This window comes from Neofelis nebulosa, chromosome 9 (assembly GCF_028018385.1).
Source record: "Neofelis nebulosa isolate mNeoNeb1 chromosome 9, mNeoNeb1.pri, whole genome shotgun sequence".
NCBI lineage: Eukaryota > Metazoa > Chordata > Mammalia > Carnivora > Felidae > Neofelis > Neofelis nebulosa.
In genome coordinates, this window is record NC_080790.1 from 59,050,387 (window position 1) to 59,064,572 (window position 14,186).

A 14,186-nucleotide genomic window follows, 5' to 3' on the forward strand; every position below is an offset into this window, starting at 1 on the left:
AATGTAAGGAGGTGAGCATTGGAAGTAATTGAAAATTACAGAATTTTAAGGCTGGAAAGGAACCATTTAATTAAATGCCCTTATTTCAGAGCATTTATTTGACTTATTTAAAGTCACTAGTGGCAGAACTTGTCCTGAAAATCAGGTCAGCATTACCTTGTTTATTTTTCTTTCTTTTCCTATAACGCCTTTGTATTTTGTATATAGTGAAGATCTGTTTGATTTAGTTTTTCAAAGGCATGAATTTCCAAGCGGATCATACCATTTTTTCAAACATGACTTTTTAAAACTTACTTTGAGATAATTTCAGATTTACAGAAAAGTTGCCAGAATTGTACGAAAAAGTCATTTGTTGACAGTTTACCACGTTGCCTTCTTTCTCCCTTTCTTCCTTTTTCTCTTTCTTGCTCCCTTCTTCTTTCTTTGTCTCTCATGATAATATTTTTTTCTGAATCATTTGGCAAAAGGTTGCAGACATGATGTCCCATTATTTCCGTATTCTTAAGTGTATATTTCCTAAAATACAAGTATACTCTCTTAAATAACTACAGTTAACCAATTATAATGAAGAAAACATTGATACATTATTACCTTGCAATCCATACATCCCATTCACAGTTCACCAGTTGTCCCAATAATCTCTTGTGTGGAAAAAACAAAACAAGGCCAATAAAATCTTTCTGACCCAAGAACATAGTATGGATTTAATTATTGTTAAGAATAATAACTCAGCATGTACTTTTATTTTTACACAAGTCAGCCTATGGCCAAGGAGTTTATGTAGGTTGCAGTTACAGCATAAAGTCAACTGTAATACCTTCCTCTTCACCAAAAAGAAAACCCTGAACTACATATTAATAAAAATATTTTTTCTCTGTTCAGGCTAACATTTCACATTTACTGGTTAGGGTGCAGTCTAAAACTTACAAGGGGTGTACAAATCCTATAGCTCAAACAGCGTAGAATTTTGTGTCTGTCATGTAACAGTTCAGAGATGAGAGGTCCACAGTGGAGAAGGCAGCTCTGCTGTCCTCATTTTCCAGCTTTCATCTGTAAAGAGGCTGCTTCAGCTTTTATCATCAAATCCGCATCTTTAGCAGCAGGATGGAAAGGACAAAGGGTGGTACCCTCCTTAATTTTTTGTTTTAACTTTTTACTTGGAGTATAATGCACATATAGGCCAATATATCGATTGTACGTGTTCACCTCCATGATTGTAAAGTGAGTACGCTGGTGTAATCACCACCCAAATTAAGAAATAGAACATTACCAGCTCTCTGGAAACCTTCCTTGCAACTGTGTTTTCACTCTTTCCCAAGGAAAACCACAAAAACTGTTGGTTTTTCTGGTTTTTAAACTATATAAATGGAACCATAAATGGAGTCATGTTCTTTTGTCTCAAATTTCTTTCCTTCAAAATTATATTTGTGCTATTCTTCTAAGTTGTTGCATGTAGCAGTAATTTTATTTGTGTACAGTATTCCCCTTTCTGACTACACCATTATGTATTCTACTGTAAATGAAATTTGTGTTATTTCCATTTTGATTGTTGTCATCATTCTTCTAGGTGTCTTTTGTATATGTGTTAAAAGCATAATATATACCTAAGAATGATTGAGGTATATGAATGGTCAATTTAGCTAATAAGAGTTTCCCATAGTGATTGTACTTTTTTATAGTCCCATCAGCAATGTGAAAGAGTTCCTGTTTTTCTACATCTTCATTCAGTCTTGGGTGTTGTGAGTCTTTTACATGTTAGCCATTCTGGTGGGTATGTTGCAGGTATATTAGTTTTACTTTTTATTTCCCTGATCATTGGTAAGAGATCACTTTTCATATATTCATTGACTATTTGGATGTTCTCTTTTGTGAAGTGCCTATTCAAGTTCTTTGCCCACTTCTCTGCTTGGCTGTGTTCATTTCTTACTGATTTATGGGAGTTTTTTATGTAGTCTCAGCACAAGCCTTTGTAAGGTAACTGCAGTGCAGATATGGGCACAAAAGAAGAAATAATTTCCCAGGCAGGAAATGGGAAAAGAAAAATAATGGAAAGAATTAGACAGTTTTGTGTTTTTTTTAAACATTTATTTTAAATTGTGGTGAAAAACACATAACAAAATATACCATCTTAACCATTTCTAAATGTACAGTCTGGTAGTAGTAAGTATATTTATATTGTTGTGCACCCAATCTCCAAGACCTTTTTCATCTTGCAAAACTAAAACTCTATACCCATTTAGCAACAACTCCCCATTTCTTCCTCTACCTGTCCCCTAGAAGCCACCCTTCTACTTTTGGTCTTCGTGAGTTCAACTACTTTAGGTACTTCATATAAGTGGAATTATACAGTATTTGTCCTTTTGTTATTGGCTCAATTCACTTAGTATACTGTCTTCAAAGTTCATCCATGTTGTAGTATGTGTGAGAATTTCCTTCCTTTTTAAGGCCAAGTAATATTCCATTGTATGTATACATCACATGTTTTTATCCATTCATCTGTTGGTGTACTTTTGGATTACTTCCATCTTTTGGCTATTGAGAATAGTGCTACTGTGAACGTGGGTATGCAAATCTCTTTGAGATCCTGCTTTTAGTTCTTTTCTGTATGTACCCAAAAGCAGAAATGCTACATCATCTTTATAAAGTTTTTTTTTTTGTGTTTTTTTTGTTTTTTTTGTTTTTCCTGTGAATGTGAAAGAGATCCAATTAAACTTAAAAAATTAAAATTCTTTTTAGGGGCACCTGGATGGCTCAGTCAGTTAAGCATCTGACTTTTGAATTTGGCTCAGGTCATGATCTCATGGTTGGTGAGTTTGAGCCCTGTGTTGGGCTGTGCTTTGACAGCTTGGAGCCTGCTTGGGATTCTGTCTCTTTTTCTCTCTCTGTCCTTCCCTGCCTGCTGTCTCTCTCTCTCTCTCTCTAAATAAGTAGACTTAAAAAAAAATTCTTTGTAAAAAGCAACATTACAAATAACTAAGTTAAATGATTTTCTTAAAATACCAAACTTCCCATCTTTTTGGATGGTCACCCTACTTAAAGATATGAGAGTTGTTTTTATCTGCTATTTTTTGTTTTAAAAAAAAAAATTTTTTTAATGTTTATTTACTTTTGAGAGAGAAAGAGAAAGAGCATGAGTGAGGAAGGGGCAGAGAGAGGGAGACACAGAATCCCAAGCAGGCTTCAGGCTCTGAGCTGTCAGCACAGAGCCTGACGTGGAGCTCGAACCCACGAACCATGAGATCGTGACCTGAGCCGAAGTCAGACGCTCAACTGACTGAGCCACCCAGGCACCCCTGTTTTTTTTAATCTTTGTGAATTGCTAGCATATTGCCAAGAGTTTCATGTTCTTAATCTTTCTATTACATGGGGGCAAATTTTAAACATCCTTCACAAAATACAAAATATTTCACAAAATATTTCAGTAGTAAATTTGAACTGTATTTAAAAAAAATTTTTTTTAATGTTTACTTATTTTTGAGAGAGAGAGAGTGTGAACAGAGAGGAGAAGAGAGAGAAGGAGACACAGAATCTGAGGAAGGATTCAGGCTCTGAGCTGTCAGCACAGAGCTCCACATGGGGCTGAAACCCACAAACTGCGAGATCATGACCTGAACCCAAGTCGGACACTCAACCGACTGAGCCACCCAGGCGCCTTGTAAATTTGACCTTTAAAATTTAAGCAAACAGTTTTGTGGGAGTTGGTATTGAAATAGCATTGGACTATTTATATAGAAGTAAATGTTGGAGTGGAGGAAGCTTAGCAGATTAGAAACGGAATTAGACTGATTCTAGGTTCTAGTCCTTTAACCTGTAACCTTGGGTAGGTCATTTAAACTTTCAAAGATTCAGTGTCCTCATCCTTAAAGTAGATATTTATCTACCTGTCTTGGGAGTGTGAGAACCAAATGAGTTGCTTTTTCTGAGAGTAAGAATATTAATCCTTTATTTTATTATTTAATTTTAATTTTATTTTTTATTTATTGTGAGAGAGAGTGAGCATGAGTTGGGGAGGAGCAGAGGGAGACAGGGAGAGAGAACCCTAAGTAGGTTCTGCTGCTGTCAGTGTGGAGCCTAAGGCATGCTTCAGTCTCATGAACCATGAGATCATGACCGGAGCTGAAATCAAGAGTCAAATGTTAACTGACTTAGTCAGCCAGGCGTTCCTCCCTCTATTACTTTAAAACATCGGTAAATAAATTTAATGATATTATAATTTTGAAGGATAGCAGGCAATACCTTCCCTTAATACCTTAACCCAGTTAGGGTAGTGGTTTGCCTCAAATTAACATAAATCAGATTCTCTTTGTAAGACCTTTGAAAATTATTTTAATTCTATTGAAAGGGAGAGAAATGATGCAAAGGCACTTAAACTTGGTTCATAATAGCACTGCATTGAATTGTTGGTATGGAATCAGTGGTCTTTATACATGCCTCAAGAAAAACAAATGTTTAGAAACAGGAAGTCTTCTCAAAACTGGAAAAAAATACAGTTCATCTTATACATATTTCTGTTTGTCAGTTCTTTGAGGACAGCAACCTGTTGTGTCCTCTCTAGTACAGTGCTCAGGAAATATTAGTTCAGTTGAACTGAATATTAACTATCATTCATAATTATAAGTAAAAAAAAAAAAAAGTGCCTATTTGTCATGAAATAATCTTCCTTCTTCCTCCTTCCAGTGTGTCATTTTAAGCACCCTGTGTACAGCCTGCCAAAGCTACCACCTTGTACCTAACTAGAATTTTTTATTTTTGCTGTAGTTTTTGCAGAATTTCCACTTGGAGTCTGAAATAAGTATGGAACATGCTACAGCAGAGAGAGAAAATTATTTCTATATAAGATTAGGGTAAAATATTTGTATTATCCAAGCTTATTTAAGTAATGATTCACCACACACAAAAAAAACATTTGATACGTTACAGATTTCTTCCTCAAATGCAAATTTTATAGCTTTTTGTTTTTTATTGATATGCTACCTGTGGACACAGTGTACTCACAATTTCCCCTGACTTGATCTCTTTTTTATTATTTTCAGGGTCAATGAAGACATGAAATTAACTGATTTAGAGCTAGAAAAACTGGCAAATAATATCCAGGAGTTATTGTATAGTGCCTCAGATATATGCCATGATCGAGCCGTCAAGTTTCTCATGTCAAGAGCAAAGGTTAATTGTTTGATAAAGCTTTAGATATTTTATATATAGTATAATTATTTTGAAGATCTAGAATCATATCCTTGCTTGTGTCCCTATGTTCCCCATAATGCATATTATGTATTTATTTATATATATATACATATATATATGTATATATATATTTTTTTTTTTCTTTTTTTTTTTTTTTTTTGAGAGAGAGAGAGAGAGTGAGCACAAGCATGAGCAGGGGAGGGACGGAGAGAGAGGGAGAGAGAATCTTAAGCAGGTTCCATACCCAGTGCAGAGCCTGATAGTGGGACTCGATCTCATGACTGTGAGATCATGATCTGAGCCAAAAATCAAGAGTCGGGTGGTTAACTGAGCCACCTAGGTGCCCCATCATATTATATTTTAAATACTTAATAAAGTTAATGGTACTGGTATGGCCTATTAGGGAGATGTTGAAATGTAAAATAATCCAAATGAAAGAAATAGGAAAATTTATTATTCTTTGAAAAAAATTATTAAAAGACTTAATTTTGAAATATGATACCTTAATTTGACGTTAATATGCTATTTTATATGTATATATATATGTGTATATACACACCCACACACACCATATATGTGTGTATAACTGGCCAATATGTTAATAAAATTAGTTGAATTCCAATATTGTGAAAATTTTATAGTATGACCTGAATTCATTTGAGCTACTGTATTATAAAGGAATCAGAGTAAAATTTGGACATTTTAAGCTTTTAATGTTGAATTTCTGGGACTGGGGTATTGAGAAATTTCATTAAAAATAATGTTAAGATAATATTCATGAATTAATATATATTATTAAAATAATTAAAGTAACATATCAAACTAAGTTTGTTTTATACCTTGTTCATATTTGCTGTTATTCCTAATTCTCTGTCATGATTTTTGTGTTATCTTTAAAATTTAGGATGGTTTTCTTGAGAAGCTAAATTCCACGGAATTCATAACACTTTCTAGATTAATGGAAACATTCATTTTAGATACTGAACACATCTGTGGAAGAAAAAGCATGTCATTACTTGGAGCACTTCAGAGCCAAGCTAATAAATTTGTAAACAGGTTTCATGAAGAGAGAAAAACTAAGCTGAGGTATCATTACCATGTTCATTCTGCTTTTCAGTTTTTTCCCTTTCCTTTACAAAACATGATTATATTTAATTGATTGGTTAACCAAAACCCCTAAAAAACTTATTTTCCACTAAAGGCAGACTGTGGAATTAAAATCCCGTTTCTCAGCTTTCCAAAGTGGAATTAGAATGTTTATTTACTTGTCACAAAGATCCTCAATAGTTTGGCTTTTCTTTTCCCACTCAGTGGTGAAGTTAATTATGTTTCATTACTCTTCTTGGATAGGCTAAGAGATATAAAAAGAAATATTTTCTGAAAGTACTCATTATGAATGATTTCAGTTTATTAAGGTATACATTTATTTTAAAAATCTTAGTACTAACAACAGCTAGTGGCCATTACTGTTTAAAAGTCAATGCCTTGTTTACATGAGATCTACTTGAATTTAACTAAGATACATATAGTGTCTTTATTATTACTAAAAGATATGAGAACAAAAGTCTTACATACACACTCAACTCTTTTCTTTTTAACCAAAGAAGTTCGTGTTGAAATATCAGCACAGAGCCTGACACAGGGCTCAATCTCACAAAACGTGAGATCATGACCTGAGCTAAAATCAAGAGTTGGATGCTCATTCGACTGAGTCAACCAAGTGCCTTGTTGAAATATTGTTAAAGTTTACCTTCCTTTTTTCTCCCCCTTTGAATAGCCTCCTCTTAGACAATGAGCGCTGGAAGCAAGCTGATGTTCCTGCAGAATTTCAGGATCTTGTTGATTCTATATCAGATGGAAAGATTGCTTTACCTGAAAAAAAGTCAGGGGGTATGTGTATTCTTTCACATGCTATCTTCCAGTTTTACACTGTTTATTCATTTTATAGGAATGCTTAACATTTCTTTAATTGACACTGCCTCAATTGACTGGAAAAGTTATGTATGATAATTTGTAATAATAATTTCAGATATTTATTGATTGCTAACCATATGCCAGACCCTGGGCCAGGTGCTTTTACATGTATTATTCTAGTATATCCCCATAACAACCTTTGATGAAGATGCTATTGTTACCTTGTTTAACAGCAAGGAGGCATAAGGCTTCCAGGGGTTAAAGAATTCTGTACAAATGATGAGCTGAGATTTGAAACCTGCCTTATAATAATTTCATAGCTATGTTCTTAACCACTGTACTGTATTGTTTAAAGACACGTATTCATTCACTGAATACTAATAAGCTTCTACTCTGTGTTAGATATTGAGACTGAGATAACAGTTATAATTCTACTTTCAAAGGGCTAAGTCTAGGGGCACCTGGGTGGCTCAGTCTGTTAAGCATCTGATTCTTGATCTCAGCTCAGGTCTTAATCTTGTTGTTGTGAGTTAAAGCCCCACATTAGGCTCTTTGCTGGGCCTGAAGCCTACTTAAAAAATAAAAATAAAAGGGCTGAGTCTAATAAAAAAAAAATGTGGATTAGCAATTACAATTAATGCAGTAGTGATATGATAGAGAAAACCAAAATGTAAAAAACCGTAGAAAAAGAAAACTATGCAGGAGACTCAGAAGGAAAGGCCAGAGAAGTAGGAAGAAATCCAGAAGAACATAGAAGTAAAAAAATTAGAGTTTCAAGAAGAGAATTTTCATTGGTATCAATGCCTGTTGGGTTTCATCTAAAAGAAATACAATAGCTGGAAGAAGCTTTTGTATGCCAGTTAAAGTAGAGCTGTCCTGTGATAATAATGTAGGTAAACTTAAGTACAACTTATCCTATAATACCATATTTAAAATTGTGAGACTATCAAATATTTTTTTTTCTAATTTAAAAAAAATTTTTAAGTAGATTCCATACGCAACATGGGGCTTGAATTTACTACCCTGAGATGAAGATTACATGCTCTACTGACTGAGCCATCCAGGCTCCCCAGTTGTTGAATATTTTTAATGTTTGTTTATTTTTGAGAGAGGGAGAGACAGCACGAGCAGGGGAGGGGCAGAGAGAGAGGGAGACACAGAATCCAAAGCAGGCTCCGGGCTCTGAGCTGTCAGCACAGAGCCTGATAAGGGACAGCTCGAACCCACAGACTGCGAGATCATGACCTGAGCTGAAGTCAGACGCTTAACTGACTGAGCCACTCAGGCACTCCCCAATTGTTGAATATTTTAAATGGAGGAGGCAGATGCATTTTCAAATTTTATGCATTTCATGAAATTTTAATATTTTTACATAGAAATATTTTTAAATTGTGTATTTCACATTTGCACCAAATGTGACTGCACTACAAGAGAAAGACTGAGTAAAATACAGACAGTGACCACTAGTTTGACATGGAGGAGGTCATTTGCAATTTTAGTAATTCAGTAGAGTGACAGAATCAGACTGTAGTTCAGTGCTAAATAATTTGAAAGGTGAGGACCTGTAAACAAATGTAGCCTCCTTTTTCGACAGGTTTGTTTGTGAAGGGCAAGTGCATGATGAAGTAGCACTAGAAACCTAGGAGAATAATTAGATTATTATTTTAATCCACTCAGGGAGTTGAGAGAAGAGTTTTAAGGTAGGAGAAGTTGAATTATATTTTTGTGCTTAACAGAAAGAGAAAGAATGTTAAAGATAAGAGTGGAAGAGTGGCGCAGAGTGATTGTAAGGCAGGGCCTCTGGAATTAAATCCAGAGTTGAGGAGAAAGGCTATCTCTTCTCACACTGTGACAGGAGAGGAGGGGTTAAGGACTGGTGTAAAATAGAGTAGTTCATTTAGAGCAGAGACAAGAATTGAATGAATTAACTAGATTTCTGTTGCCTAGTGACCATTTTTTAGTCGGTAACAGTGTTGGGTGGCGGTCATAATCTTAATTGATTTTAAGATATTAGCAAAGCAAAAGTATTCAGGTAGCAAAGATTGAAAGAAAAACACCGATTATTCTAAATCACGATTTAAAATTATAAGATTTATCTCTCATTTATTCTTTCAAGCTATATTTGATGACTTACCACTTTGTGAGTTGCTGTGCTAGATGACAATGACGGTTTTTGTCCTGAACAGCTCAAAGTTTTACAATCCATTCTCATGCAAGCATAACAATTTTTGAACTAAAATGAAAGATATAGAGTGACTGAATTAACCATGTGTCTTTTTTTTACCCCCAAAGTGAACTGTTTATTTTCACCTTCTCTTTGGAGGATACTAACGATAAGAGGTTTCTTTTATAACTCTATTTCTGTCCCAGACTTTTATTTTTTCCTCTGAGTGAGAAAGTACATGCTATTAGAAGTCCATCACCATTTTACTTGTTCTTACCAAGTTAAGGATCCTTGGTTATTATTCATTCATTGACCACCATTCATTAATGAGTTACTAGCTACTTGTCTAGGCATTGGGGAAATGAAGGTTAATGGATAGCAATTAATATTAATTGAATGCTTACCTAAGGCTAGACAGTTTGTTCTCAGCACATTGCGTTCTTATTTATAGGCCCGTGAACTAGATACTGTTAGTATTCACAGTTAACAAATATGGAAAGTGAGGCGCAAAGAAATTAGGCAACTTGCCTAAGGTTACAGGGCTAGGAAGTGGTAGAGCTGAGTTCCAGATACAGGCAGACTGACTTTAGGGCCCTTTCTTTTCACTACTGTGCTCTGCCGTTTTCTCTGTAATGTAGAGAATTGGTTAAGACACAGTCCCTATCTTCAAAAATTTAATCTGGTGTACAGATTAGAAATTTGAAATTGTGTCACACTGAATTTCTTTCCTTGAAGGAAATGAGGAAGTAGATATTTAATGTCAAGTCAAAGGGACTTGAGGCTTGGGGAAGCATAATAATGGGCCCATGATAATCTAAATAATTTGGCTGATTAAGAACAGTAATCCAGTCTACTCTACTTTTCACTTCAACATGCTGAGTTTTGTTTTATAACGGTAAGAAATACCACATGCTGAAAATAATTTCTGGACTGAAGTCTTGAAAATTATCTCTCTATTGAGTATAGGAATTAGTTTATAATCTAAGAATTATAACATAGACAACCAGTTGAAATTCTAGTTCTGCCTTTCCAAACTAATATATTTTTTTTTTTTACTCACTGATCATTTACCAGAGGGCAGACCTAGGATCGGCAGTTTGTAGTCATGATCTCTGTTGTTAACAAAAACACTGAAAGATAGATTCCGTTATCCATGTTTAATGGATACAGACGTTGACACTGAAAGAAGTTAACTAATTGGCACAAGTTCTTGCATCCCATGATTGGCAGTACTGGAACTCAAATCCATATTTCTCTGATTCCAAACCCAATATACTTTATTCCGTCCCAAATTGCTTCCTAAGAAGTAGACATTTGTTTTTGAATATAAGATAGTTTCCAGCCCTACCAGCCCTAAATTGGAACTATCTTCTTCATTTTTTTCCTAGTTTAAATTTTTACTTTAATAATTTGTTTAGTCTTGTTCCTATGTCTCTCTTTGTTACTTGCTTTACTCTCTAGTTACGGAAGAAAGAAAACCAGCTGAAGTTCTCATTGTAGAGGGACAACAATATGCTGTCGTTGGGTGAGTGACACATTTTTCTTTATTAGTTGAGTCAGTTATTTAAAACATAGGTCTTCTAGTTCCCCCTTGATGTGAATTGGAAATTTTAGATTAATAATCTTATTTATTAATTTTTTAACATGTTTTTTTTCATTTACTTATTTTGAGACAGAGAATGTGTGCAAGTCGGGGAGGGACAGAGAGAGGGAGAGACAGAGAATCCCAAGCAGGCTCTGCGCTCTCAGCACAGAGCCTGACGTGAGGCTTGAATCTAGAAACTGTGAGATCATGACCTGAGCCAAAATCAAGAGTTAGATGCTCAACCACCTGAGCCACCCACGTGCCCCATAGATTAACAGTTTTAAATTTTAAAAATAATTTAAAGGATATTTTATGGATTCCTCTCCATTTTCTATATTTTATAGTATTCTATATCTATTAGGGACTACAATGCTGGCTTTACAAGAAATGGGTTGATAAATTTTTTCGTATAATAAGAATTGTGGAGGTATACAACCCAAGGGTGGAATACTGGCTTTATGCTGTTATTAATATTTCAGGCTCTTTCTGTCTTCTTTTTCTGAAGCTTTGTTAGTGTTATAGCATATAATTGAAGTTGTGCAGGCTTTGGAGTCACATTGTTTAGGTTTGAATCCCAGAAGCTCTCTTACTCTTTGTGACATTGGGCAGGTTACTCTGTGTGCTTCAGTTCTCTTATCTGTAAATCAAACGTGAAAATAGTACTAAGAACTATTACAGAATTAAACATATAACTCATATAAGGCATTTGGCATAGTTCTAGCACCTAATAAGTTGATAGTTGTTATCACTTATTTCTGTTATCATTTGTCATTAGGTCTTTTTTTTACCAATGACAGTATTTCAAATTCCAGTTAACTAAGGAAAATATAAATTCCAGTTTTGTTTGTCTAGTACTACATGCCATTTTTTAAATGGGTAGTTAAAATAATATCTTAATATTCTTTAATAGCACTTCATGATTTAAGTATTTTCATAGCAACAATCTTGTTTAATCTCTACAACCACATTGTGAAATAAACACTTCAGGGATTATTGTTCCCTTTCTACAGTTAAGAGAATTGATCCTCAGAAGTTTAAGTGGTTGATATAAAATGACCCAAATGGAGTCAGGATTAGAGTCAAGGTCTAGCTCCTAAGATCAAGACCAAGATTCTTTTTCCCTTTTGTTTCTTATCACTGTATAAATCTTTTCTGAAATACACACCCCCTCCAGGAGGAATGATTGATCTTTTCCTTGAGACTCCATGTGCCTCTAAAATAGCACTTTTCTCAGTATATTAAAATTATTTATGTATATATCTCCCTGGTTAGTTTTGAGTTCCTTAAAGATGGTGATGTCTTACCATTTGTATTTTACTTTGTACCCAATAATCAAAAAGTATGTATTGAATTGATGCGTTTTCTCAGTCTGTATTATCCAGAAATCTGACACTATACCCTTCATGAATGAAAGCTTCCTTTTTTTTTCCTCCTCTGGAGTTCTTTTCTGCTTCTAGTAGGGCAAAGATTTTTTCAACCTTATAATCTTACCCCTTCAATCTAATTATGATTTCTCTCCTTAATTACCCATTATCTTGTTATTCTTGCTTGATGGCAGTGGTCACCTCTGGCTTTCTGGCTCTTTAGGCGAAGAGACCGCTCCCCAAAATTTAACTCCGTGGCTAAAGGGAAAATATTTTATCTTCTGAGAGAAGACTACAAAAGATAAATAGTGAACCCCTGCCCGGTAAAGCAGATACTAGAAATATGCATGGAGAATAATATGGAGAATAATTAAGCTGTTATAAAGGCTAGACTCCTTCTTGAATCACTACTTCCTGGTATCCTTCAGACTTTCATAAAACATTATTTTATATGGATCACTCATTTCTATACTTCTCATTGAACTTAGATGTCCTATAATGAATGGCTCTATTTACCTTAACCTCAATCTTATTTAAGCTCCTAGTAGTGTCTCTCTTTAATCTATGACATGCCCAGCTAATGAGCTGGTAACTTTCTCATCTTTGGAAAACCTTTTGTGACTTACCGATAAACTTCTTAGGAGATACCATTGTTCTTAGAAACCACAGTTTCTCGTTCATCTCACTAAGAAAGTCATGATTAGGTGCCTGTCATTAATTCAGCACTTAGGATTGAGTACCTACTATTATTATGATTATTCAGAAATCCTGGGTAGGACTTTTGTCAGTGTTTCTGAATTGGCCAAGGAATGGGATATCTGCCTTATTGAAGAGACTTAATAGGAATGTGACATAAGAGAGTGATGTGCCAAAGCACAAAACTTAAGGAAGTACTCATTCTCAGTGTCATGCAAGTGCTGGCCCTGCAATTGTGTGACCCTGAAAATGAGTTCCTCCTTAATTTTGCACCCTAGAAATCTCTCTTGCCTCACCTCAATCCCTCTCTGCTGTGCTTATATGTAAAACACATAATTTCAGTTACCAAGATCAGTATTGATTTTTATGTGCTGAATCCTTTTAACTCTCTTGTTTTGACTGCGTGTTGGGTCATCTTTCTTTTCTTATAGAACTGTATTGCTGTTGATAAGAATTATCCTTGAATATTGCCAGTGTGTGGATAATATCCCATCTGTTACTACTGACATGCTTACTCGTCTGTCAGATTTATTGAAGGTGTGTATGATTTCACTGTGATGGAAAAATAGTTGGAAGAAGTAATTCATTAGAGTATGACTAATCTTCAAATTCTGAGACATTTCAAGGTTAAGTTTTCTTTAAGACATTAATTTTGTACATTTGATTGTGGTTGAATCACAACATGTTACTGGAAGAAGGCCACCTACTTCCTTCTCACTTCGCATTTAGTGATTCCTCATTATACCCATAGAGTTGTTAATGACATTGGAGACAGGAGATGATTTGTTCGTTAGGTGCTGAACATGACTGAGGCCACTTAGGTCAAAAAACCTGGACTGGTTTCAAATGTGCATGGAAGGAATTCACTGAACTTTACAAAATTCATCTCACTAAGGTTAGAGATTTTTCTTAAATCATTCTTTCAGAACCATTGATGTAAAATGAAAACGTGGTGATAATCTTATTCAGCCATTTCATTTTAACAGATTTTTTTAACTGCTAGCATAAAGAAAAGGCTTCTTTTCAAATGTCTAATCAGTTAATTCTTCCCCCAAATTGAGTTGTCCTATTTTAGTCCAGAAAGATTTTGTTACCCTTTTGAAAATAGGATCCTCCGATAAGAATGTAGAAACTGAGCTAGTTTTTTTTTTAATTGAAGTATAATTAACATATAGTGTTATGTTAGTTTCAGTGAAACTGAGCTAGTTTTATGAATGCAGACTAAAGAATTTCTGAACAATTTATTTTTAGAATTATACTTTTTTCCTACCGGACAATA

The 14,186-nt window shown here is 34.7% G+C and overlaps 1 protein-coding gene and 1 long non-coding RNA gene across 13 annotated transcripts in view; one reads left to right on the top strand and one right to left on the bottom strand.

Moving 5' to 3' along the window:
- The window catches only part of VPS54 (VPS54 subunit of GARP complex), a 189,939-nt gene that overhangs the window by 109,362 nt on the left and 66,391 nt on the right, over positions 1–14,186 (top strand). For 11 of the 12 annotated variants that reach the window (XM_058683940.1, XM_058683932.1, XM_058683930.1 and 8 more), the window contains 5 exons: positions 5,034–5,163; positions 6,089–6,270; positions 6,962–7,074; positions 10,724–10,787; positions 13,339–13,444. In XM_058683940.1, coding sequence (XP_058539923.1) covers positions 5,034–5,163; positions 6,089–6,270; positions 6,962–7,074; positions 10,724–10,787; positions 13,339–13,444 — 595 coding nt within the window. Of the gene's footprint in view, positions 1–5,033; positions 5,164–6,088; positions 6,271–6,961; positions 7,075–10,723; positions 10,788–13,338; positions 13,445–13,701; positions 13,803–14,186 lie in introns of all 12 variants that reach the window. The other variant, XR_009248588.1, reaches the window with a different exon arrangement.
- Positions 44–9,374, bottom strand: LOC131485032 (uncharacterized). The gene is made up of 2 exons (XR_009248590.1): positions 9,233–9,374; positions 44–516 (listed from the first exon to the last, which is right to left on the bottom strand). It is a non-coding gene; the product is annotated as an uncharacterized LOC131485032 (long non-coding RNA).